We start from the raw sequence: 10,116 nt of genomic DNA on the forward strand, positions 1-10,116 counted from the left end.
AGGTTATTGTTTAACATGTTCTTTTCAGGGGGATGAACTTGATAATTCACAGCTCTGCCAGATTCCGTTAGAATTTCTCTGCAGCACTGACCACTTTCCCTCATCCCTTTGCTCACTAATTATATCGGAAAAGTGCATTCAAGAAGAGGAGAACTATTCATGGACTTTGTTGGAGAGGAGAAGACTCTGCTTCTGGTTTTGCAGCAGGTCTCATTTCGGTTACAGTACTAAAGTTGTGTTCAACTCTCTGTACAGGAGAGGAGCAGGAAAAATCCTTCCAGTGCCAAAGACGAGCAGTGGCAGGGGAGTAAGGCAAGGCGGTGGCRAGGGCTGGGAAACCAGGGACGAGAAATAGGTGCGAGGAGCTGGTTGCCTCAGTTCGGCTGGCTGTAGGTGAATTACATTTTTGCAAGAGCAAGAAAATGATAGGGGTTTTTTATGACTTTCTTAATAACATCATTATGAAAACACTGAGCATGTAATAAGATCATTCTAAAACTGTTCAATATAGAWTTTTTTCTAATATCCTTTATTTCTTGCTCTTCTGTATGGTTGCTGCAGGTTTTGGAAAAATCCCACTGGGTTCAAGTCCTGCTTCTGAGTGAATATGGCTGCAACATTGATTGCTACATTGCGGGGAGAGCATCAAAACAGACCTACGTAAAGAAGCCATTTGTGGGTGCTGTCTCCCTGAGCTAYCTTTTAAGTTTTTGTTACCTGTTAGTTTGTGAACTGTGGGTCACACAGTAACCTGGATGGCCTGGAGTTGGAGACAGTTTCAAAAACATTTCCTTGTCTGGTGGAGATTAAGAATAAAGCACTGCACCATTGTAAGATAAAATACAAGGTATAGAGTGACCATAAGTAAGGAAGTTCTGCTTGTGCTACTGATGAGAGAGGGCAAGGAGGATGGGGAAGAGGGGAGGGAAGAGAAAGTACCCAGAAATARTGGGATCTGGTACATGGGTCAATGTCAATGTCTTTTTCTAACAGAGATACCGGTGAGCACAGATAGTGATCTTCATCACCTTCCACTTCAAACACTGTCTTTTGAGTCAATTGATCRGTTTTATAGAATCTAACTTCTCCAAGACATCACAGAAATACCAAGTTCACGTTTATCTGATCTTCTGTTGTGCACCATGCTAGAGGCCACAGATTCAGAGTGTGTGAAACAAAGGTATTTATGAGCATCTTGGATTCTCTCCACTGGTTACAAAGGTGTAATGCAAGGATTGAGTTAGGCATAGGCAAAAATCAAAATTTGCTGCTCTAAGATGAGGGGCCAAAGCTTTGAAAGACGTGGACAGTTTGTGTCACGGGAAGACCAAGCAGAGCCATAATGGAAAGCTGGGAAGACACTAGAGAGAGATTCCTGCGTTTTTGGCCCTTCTTTGGCTGCAGCAGCCACCTGCTCCCCAACTTCTTTGGCAGCAGAAGAAAGTCCAGCTTTCTGAGCTTCTGATGTTGGGTGGSGAAAGCACTGCCATTTTTCTGCTTCTGATAATTCACATCTCAACGCAACTGCTCGCTTCCTACATCCCTACATCCAGCTCTGTGAGCCAGATTCACGGACTCTCTTGCAGTGCTCAGGTACCACCCACAAAAGAGACTGGAGATTGGAATCTGCTCCTTGCTGAGCTGCTCTTTGTAGGGGCTGTCACTGAAAGCTAGACTTGACCCATTTCAGTCATGAATGTAGACTCAGTATTTGAACATTATGGTCCTTCTCCAGCTTCTATCATCTCTCTGCTGCCCAGATTGCACAGTGGAGAGACTTGAGAAGGCTACTTCTGCCCTGTACTTGGCTTTTAACCCRTTTTACTCCAAGAAGCATTAAAAGAACAGACAGTATAAACTTGAGTTCATCAATAATCTCACAGATCATGGAGTCTGCTCTTTAGTGTCCAGAGCTAGCAGGTCAGTCGTCTGCTGTGTTTCAGACAGGTTCTGGTGAACTATGTGTCTCTGGAGCCTTCAGTTGCACCCATAYAGTTATTTCACTAGGGCTGCGCCTGTGACTATGCCTTTCAGACACCTGCAAGATGCTGACCACAATTCTGCTCTGYGTCTATTGCCGGCATTTCAGTTTCACCTCACGCTTCAGTTTGTCCTAGTCCTTCCTGCCTCTTGCAGTCTTCTTAGAAATCCATAGGTACAACTGTGACCAAATAAATTCCCCATGCAACGAAATGCTTTCAAAGGCTCTGCAGCATGGAAATGAAGGAATTTTGTCTTTTTCTTCAGAAGTCTAGAAATGAACAAATGAGCAAAACGTCTGTATCCAGATCTTCTGAGCTTGGTAGGGTTTGAGGGGCTAGTGTGGGGGAGTGTATCCAAGAGGAGCTATGCAGGAGAGTGGCAGACAAAGGACCAGTTTTTCTCTTGGGGAAAGAGGCACCTGGAAGGAGCCTGTTCATACGAGCAAGCCTGGAAAGAGGAAGGCTTGTGCAGTAGAAGTTTCACTTTGGTCACTAGGAAAGCACCCGCAGCTCAGAGGGAGCTAATGAAGTGCTCTGGAGTCCAGCTAGTAACAGTCCTGGTTCAATGCTGACCCTAGAACTGAGTGCCGAGGCTGCTGAGGTGAGTGGACTCGCCGTGCTGAAAAGCTTGGAGTTGAACACTGGTTGTACAGTGTTAGAGCACCATGGCCGAGTGAGTTGGGCCTCCCAGCAGGTTTCAAGAGAAAAATAAAACCCTCTTTTCCTACATAATGCAAGAGTTGAGCTTCCCCTTGCCGAGAGACCTTCTGCAGTTGACACTGCCAGACTTGGTGGCCAACCAAGACGTGAATTTTTCTAGTTGTACTTTCTCGTTCTCTGTGAAGTTTTGGGAGAAGAGGAGGAAATAAACTCCAACTGCAGAGGAAGGTAGAAGAACACTGCTGCATGTGAGAGCAGAGAGGACATTAACTGAAGAGTGGCAGAGTGCAGGAGTCCTGAAGCTTGACGACAAATAGAGGATGAACTCCAGGGGCAGATCAGGCAACAAGCGCTGCAGGATGGGTGGTGAGACGGGTGAAGACCCTTCTTTGCCAACGGCTTTCCAAAGTCTACCCTTGCAGCAAGCACCCACTACTTGGACAAGCAGCCTCTACAGGGTACGAGCTTTCAGTAACTYGTGTTGTCTGTCCTGAAGGCTGCTTGGATACTCAGCCCTTGACAGGGACAGGGCACAAATTGAGGTGTTTGTGTGTTAATATAAGCTCCTAAATGTAGGGATTTGATTTTGAAAAACTTTTTTTTCAAGCAATTTTCTGCATGTTTGTCCCTTGTTCTTTATCACTTGAAAGGTCATTCACCAGCAAAGAAGTGCTGTAAATCCCTCTTTGCAAATGCTGCTTCTTTGCTGTTTCCCTGGCTCCCGAACCATGCAGATCCATGTGATCTTGCAATCCAGGAGAACAGATTTTGAAGCCAGGTTGGTGCTCTGTTTCCTGTTTTATCTCGGAAAGAAACCCACATCACATCTGCAAATCCCGCACAGTAGGCCAGTGGCTGTCACTGTGAAGTCTGCAGGGCACCCAGTGTTAGTTTGCATAGGAAGAATAATATTTATTCCGACCAACTGTACATGTTGCAATTTTTACAATCTAAAATTTTGCTTGCATATACATGACTTCATAGTCTGAATTTTCTTTTCAGAGAAAGCTGGAGACTCACCCTAAAAACCATGCAAGTCCTCTTTTTGGAACTATTTACATGAGCATGTCCTATTTGGTGCCCTCTTAAATTGCCGCCTTCCTTGCAGCATGAAATGGGAGAAAGCAGCCCATTTTTACGAAATGTCCTCAGCTGTAATTCGCAATTTCTGCCACGAGATGGTGTGAAGAAATGGCTGTGCTCATGTCTGGAGCGAGCGAGGGACAGAGGTGGCCAGACGCAGAMGGCGACGTGGCCCCGCGGGCCCACGTTCGAGCGTCGCTGGGGTTTGCGCCCGGCTTTGCCGGCTCGCTGGGCGATGCAGGCGAGATTTCATCAGCTCTCTCGGCCTCTCTGGCCTGCAGATCGGTTCAGCAGCGGATCAGGCACGGCTGCCTGCAGATGGCCTTGCGGTGGCCCTGCTGCTCGGGCGCGTGTGTAGCGCAGTAGGGGTGTTGCAGCGACATCCCGGGCTGCGTCCCAGTTACCTGTGAGGCTGGGTGGACCTCCCAAAAGYGGTTCAAAACATTGCATACTTTCTAAAAAAGTTCCTTGCTCGTAAACCGTTCCAAAGTGAGGTTTGCATGCTGGCGAAGGAGGTTTTCCTCMTTGCTGGGGCCAGTTATCTGGTGCAAAATACAAACCGCAGGAGCAAGCGCTGTCTGAAAGGCTCTGGGCTGGACCGAACGTGCTCCGTAGCGTTTCKTAAATTCAGCAGCCAGCCTTAGGCGACTGAGAACCGCAAGCAATCTGCGTTAGCAATAATCTATTTATTAGACAGAAAAGCACCGCGCCGCACCGCTGGGGCGCGGGGAGGCCCTGCCGGCAGCCCGCCAGTCCCGGCTCCCAGACGAAGCAGCTGTGCCTGCCCGCAGCCGACGGGCACCGCGCGGCTGCGTCTCTCCCGCAGCACCGCCAAGCCGCTGAACTGGAAAAGCAACAGGAAAAAAGGGGTTGGAAGGAGGSCGCAGGAGTTACCCAGCTGTCGGCTTTGGGAAGTACCTCCCCGTGTCGCCGGAGCTTTCCTGTCCCTGTCGCCCCTCCGGCCCCCCTCGCCCGGGAGTCCCCCCTTCCCGCAGCCCCTTCGGCGGCTGTGGACGGGGGCCGGAGGGGGCTCTGGCAGGCTCCGGCAGGGCCAGGAGAGGGCATCCTCACCTTGCTTTTATAAACTGCTCGGTTTAATCCTGCAGCGGCACCTTGCACCTTTGCTATCGGGGCGAGCAAACCCGAGGCAACGGGGCAGCAGCTGTCGCCTTTGGTGGGGGTCTTGGGCCCATGCACCGCCTGGGAACCTGGTGGCTAAAGGCACTTTGGTTTTTCACGTGCCTGGGCACGGCGCACCGGCTGCCGGCGGCTGCAGGGATGCGGGTGCCCTGGGCTTGCTCAGGCAAGCCAAGCGCCAGGCGCCTTCGGGGGCTCCGCAGGCCCCGGGGGGGTTCGAGCCGATACTTTGCCCAAAAGAAGCCGCTCGCGCTGCGCATCGCTGCTTCGGGCCGCCGTGACCCTTCCCGCCGCCGGCCTCGCGCCGGCAGCGCGCTGTGCTGCGTCCGGGCTCTCCGGCTGCGTCTCCTGGCTGCTGCGGAAAAGAGAGCCGGGGGCAGCGGGGAAGGACCCTGCGCTTTGGGGAACGGCCGCTGCTCACTGCCCGCTGCATTTTCGACAGCCGCCGCCTGTGCTTATCCGGCCACCTCGAACCCGCTGCGGTCCCCGGCAGCCCGAGCGGGGCCCGCGTCTGCCCTGGGAGCCCCGGGGGGCCCGCGCGCCCCAGCTGGGCTCCTTCCCCCCGGCAGCGGGCACGCGGGCGAGCAGAGCGGCTACGGGGGCTGCCGGGACGGGACCGTGGAGGAGGGTCACCGTTCCTGTCCTGCGTGGCCTTGGCTCTTTACAGCAGGGGCGTTAATCCTGGAAACGACTCCTGCCTGCAGACCGGAGCGATGCCACGGTGAGGGGCTGGCTGTGTTGCCCCGGGGAGCAGACAGGAGCCAGCAGTACATTAGGGTCAACTTTTTGAACAGCAAGGACCCAAAGCTGCCCAACTCTCGTGGTGCTACCACAGGGTACGGAGCAGGCTGGGGGGCTCTTTGCTAGGTCTTAGTATCTTTACAGTGCCCGCGTGGCTGCTGAGCATGGTCAGCGCCTGGTTACAGCGAGGACGGGCGGTGCAAGCGGGAGAGCAGATCAGTGCCGTGCATGCTGAAGCACGGTAAACACTGCCCTTGTGTGCTGTCTCCCACTCCTTTTATTGTCTTTTCTTAATGTGTTTATGGTTTTAATTCAGTGCATCGGCTGTCTTTTAATGGCTGGGTTTTTTTTGTTTTGTTTTGTGTGTGGGTTTTTTTTTGTGTGTGTGTGTGTACTTGGATGTCAGAAGGGCTGTTTTATTTTTATTTCCTCACTGCTTGGTAAAATTTTAGTGGATAAATTATCAGGGAAATCATAATAGCAAAGGTACTGACACTGCGGAGTGAGGCTGGAGAGCGAGGGGGAGCGTCCTGCAGTGCCAGGATGCTCCAGATAAGGACAGCGCATGGAGGAGGGAGAGCAAATGCAAGTGATAGGAGGTCTGGGCATAAAACAATCTTATCAGGCTCTGCAGCACTTGAAACGTGGAAGAAAGAAACCCACACGGTTTCCAGCTCCGCTTTGCAACAACATCTTTATTAGGTATGCTTTAAAAAAAAATGTAGAAAACAGAAAACCGAGGAGAGGCAGAGACTGCCCTATCGCATGCTCTACACATCTGCCTAAAGTACAACATCAAAACTACTTTGGACACTGGTTCTGTTGCTGTAAACGGAGCTGGCACCAGAATGTTGCTTGGGGCAAGGTGGACGCGGGACCCAAACGAGGCCCGGGAGGCTGGAGCCGGTGGGGTGCAATGCAGCTGCACAGATGCCTGCATCTGCTTCCTGATGCACGCAGCAGAAGACCGTTGTTTGCCCCCTTGCTAGCACGCGAGGTCCCTCCTGCATCCCTGCAAGCTCGCCGTTGCGCGAGCGCAACGTGCTGTCCGGCAGAGTTTCGAGCCCCCCTCCCGTGGCGCGGCTACGCCTGCCGGCTTGGCGCAGCCCCCGGGAGCGGCGTGCAGGCGCACCGCGGTTTCTCAGGTGCGCGTCGTGCCCTTTGGGAACCCGTCCTCTCCCCACGCCACTCCGGTGCCGGCCAAATCAAAGCGACCTGCATCCCTTCCAAGTCCCTCCTCCTTTTGATCTACAAATCTTACCAGTCCAAACAGGTAGGGTGGGAAAGAGGAGGAAAAGGGTGGGAGGGAGCAGGGTTGGTTTTGGCCAAGGCAGCGCCTCTCTCCATCCAGCCCACCTGAGTTTCCTGCCACTGCGGCTGCTGCCAGCGCCTTCCTCCCAGCCCCGCGCGGCCCGGCTCAGCACATGGTGCAGCTGTTGGTCTTGTTCATGGGAGGCCTCAGCATGGGCTCCTTGGGGAATGTCTCTCTCCTCTTGCAGAGAGCTGGGCTGAGCCGGCTGGGTAGGTTGGCTTGCTGCAGGAGCTCCCTGAAGACCTCCAGGACGTTCTCGTTCTCCTTGGCTGACGTCTCCACGAAGCGGCTGTTCCAGTCCAACTCCACCAGCGACAGGGCATCCTCTGCCAGGACCTGCCTCTCCCCACCACTCTCCGCTTTGTTGCCCACCACCACGATGGGAGGGAACTTGTCTTCCTTCACCTCCAAGATCTCCTCCCGCAAGCTCTTGACACTCTCAAAGGACTCGGCATCATCTACAGCATAGACCAGTGCGAAGGCATCACTGTTCTGGATTGAGAGCTTCCTCATAGCTGGGAAGGAGTAGCTACCGCTGGTGTCCAGGATTTCCACCTTGACCGTGGCCCCGCTCACCTCATACTCCTTGCTGTGCAGCTCCTCCACTGTGCGCCGGTGCTTGGGTTCAAAGGTGTCCAGCAGGAAGCGGCGGATCAGGGCTGTCTTGCCCACACCAGCAGCGCCCAAGAAGACCAACCGCACGTGGTTCTTCTCCTTCACCACCAGTGACATGGCTGCACACAGAGGCTCTCCGGGGGATGGGATGCACCGCAGCTTGCACTCAGGCTGTGGTTGTTTCTGGATGGTTGTAGGTCCAGCGTCCTTCCTCCCCTGCAGCCCAATGCCTGGTGTCTCCCGTGGCTTGAATTGTCCAGCTCTGCGTGCCCAGCAAACTTTGTTGCCACCTTCCTGCAAACTTCTCCCGGCTGTTGTGCTACAGACTCTACAGTCCCCCAGACCAGCTCATCTTTTATCCTGGCTCCTCTCTGCCATGTGGCACCCGGCTGTCCAATCTCTGTGGGTTGAGGGTGCTGAAGGAGGGAGGGCAGGGAGGGAGGAGAGCTGGGTGCTCCGGGCCAATCCGCGGAGCGCTGTCCTGGAAAGCCACTCCAGCCCTGGAGAGCACCGCGCTACATTGCACATTGCACTTGCGTCTCTCACCGCTGCCGGGAGCTCTGGGGAGCTGGCAGCCTTGCAGCTAGAGCTCTGCGCAAGCCGTCCTGCCCTTTTGTCCTCCGTGAAGATTAACTTGTGTCTCTTGGCATGGGTTTGATCTCAGCAAGGGAGCTAACTTGTGCTCCCCCTCCTGTTGGGTTGCTCATGGACGGACATGGCAAGGGGCTGCTTGATGTCGTTTCTGGCACTTGTGTGTGTTTGAGGATGTGTTTGCACACTACGTAGCTGCAAATATACTCAACTGTTCTCTGATTCTGTGAATATTTGACCTGAGGGCAAAATAGGATCTCCATGAAAAATGTGCATCATAATCTCTAAGTTCAACTGTCAATCATTCTACAATTCTATGAAATATTTGTCCTGAGGGAAAAACAGGATCCCCCTGAAAGCTGTGCACCGTAACCTCCAAGTTCAACTGTCAAAGAGTCCAAGGCAGGAACGCCTGGCCTGTCTCAGATTCAGCGAAATTTTGACCCAACACTCCCAAGTTCTTCACTGTGTCCAGAACATTTTGGAGTCTGGAACAGATGCTGCAAACCCATGGAGCCAGCTAACCTGGGGCAACTCCTTGCAGAAATGATGTGTGGCACTGATTGTGCACCAGCATGGCTAAATCTGGGTCAAACCGAGTGAAACTTAAGAAACCCATCGCTGCTCCTATTCCCATGCAAAACCCTGGTGCCTTTGGTACTGGGGAGAAGACCTTCAGCACGGGGAAATGAGTGTGAGCTGCAGACCCACATAAAGGGGCAGAGAAGGGAAAGGGCAGAACTGGTGTTTAATCCATGGGCTCAGACTTGCCACACGAAATGTCGAGAGGGGAATAGTTGGCTGATTTATGGTGCAGAAAAGCAGGATGTATGTTATTGCCTTTCTCTGAGCGGATAGATGTTTCTTTTGAGAAGCAGTTTTCTGGCAAACGTGTGGGTTGCCTTGTCTGGATGTGTCTCCTTATCATTCACCTTTTTCTTGCTAGACTGGTTTTAGAAAATGATTTATGAAAAGTGCAAATACAGAAGGAATTTGTTCAAAAGTTGAAGATAAGCCTGTGTCCTAAATTATATTATGTTTCCTTTTAGCGTTGGACCAGTTTTTGTAATTTTAATGCAGGTGGTTTTCTTCTCATAGCAAAGTATCAGTTTTAGCATTTAGTTCTGGCTCAATTTATTCAGCTGATTTTGAAAGCTTTTTTCATGAGAATTATTCCTGCCATTCAATTCCCCAATTAGGATCATATTTTAGCAGTATTAAGAGCTATTCCTATCTGATCCTATTACAAGATGAGCCAACAGATTTCATCAGTGTAAGCAGAGTCATCCCCTTGCTGAGTCTGCATTAGCAGAAGAGGAAAGTTGGGCTCCCTGATAGCATTAGCAATGGGACAGTTTTTCAAGAAAACATCAAATAAATCATGGCACCCTGTGGCTCAGCTGGGGAGTCAATTAAAAATATTAATTAAAGCCATATCCATGAAAAAATTAGTTGTTTTTCAGGGAATCCTGGGGCAGTGAGACTGCAGAAGCGGCGGTCGCCTGCCCCAGGACCTTGGTAGACCAAAGACGAGGGAGGAGGGCTGGATCGGCCGGCAGTGTCTGGGGAACGCCAGCTTCAGGCTTGCGAGCAGAAGAGGCAGCAAGGGCTTACGGTTGAAGCACGACTGCGTTTTGGGGCTGGGCGCGCCGTCGGTTTCGGTGGGGATGAAGAACCGAAGGCGCTGCCAGAAGGAAGAACGAACATGGCAGCACGGGATGACAAATTGTCTTAGACAACTTTGGAAACCGAAGCTGTCTAAAGCCATAAATTGTTTACTAAGAAGCTTTATTAATGCTTCTGTGTTCTTAGACTGACAAAGATAGAGGGGTGGGGGGAGGTTTTTCAAGAGAGAGCAAATGTATTTTCTGCAGTTTCTCCAAGGTGAATAAGGGCCGTGATTCGGCATGTCCCAGCCAGCAGTAGCTCTCTGGAGGCGTCTGGTGAAGCTAGTTTATACTCTCACCACTGCTTGCTTTCTGGGTGATTTTCTTC

At 51.9% G+C, this 10,116-nt stretch overlaps 1 protein-coding gene across 1 annotated transcript; it reads right to left on the reverse strand.

Moving 5' to 3' along the window:
• Positions 1-6,280: 6,280 nt before the first annotated feature.
• LOC146595932 (GTP-binding protein Rhes-like) lies at positions 6,281-7,889 on the reverse strand. The gene has a single exon (XM_085304810.1). It carries the CDS (start codon positions 7,645-7,647, stop codon positions 7,021-7,023), a length of 627 nt encoding a protein of 208 aa, XP_085160936.1. The 5' UTR covers positions 7,648-7,889; the 3' UTR covers positions 6,281-7,020.
• Positions 7,890-10,116: the final 2,227 nt, after the last annotated feature.

This window comes from Rhea americana, unplaced genomic scaffold (genome assembly GCF_003343005.1).
Source record: "Rhea americana isolate MKP2758 unplaced genomic scaffold, rheAme1 scaffold_21, whole genome shotgun sequence".
NCBI lineage: Eukaryota > Metazoa > Chordata > Aves > Rheiformes > Rheidae > Rhea > Rhea americana.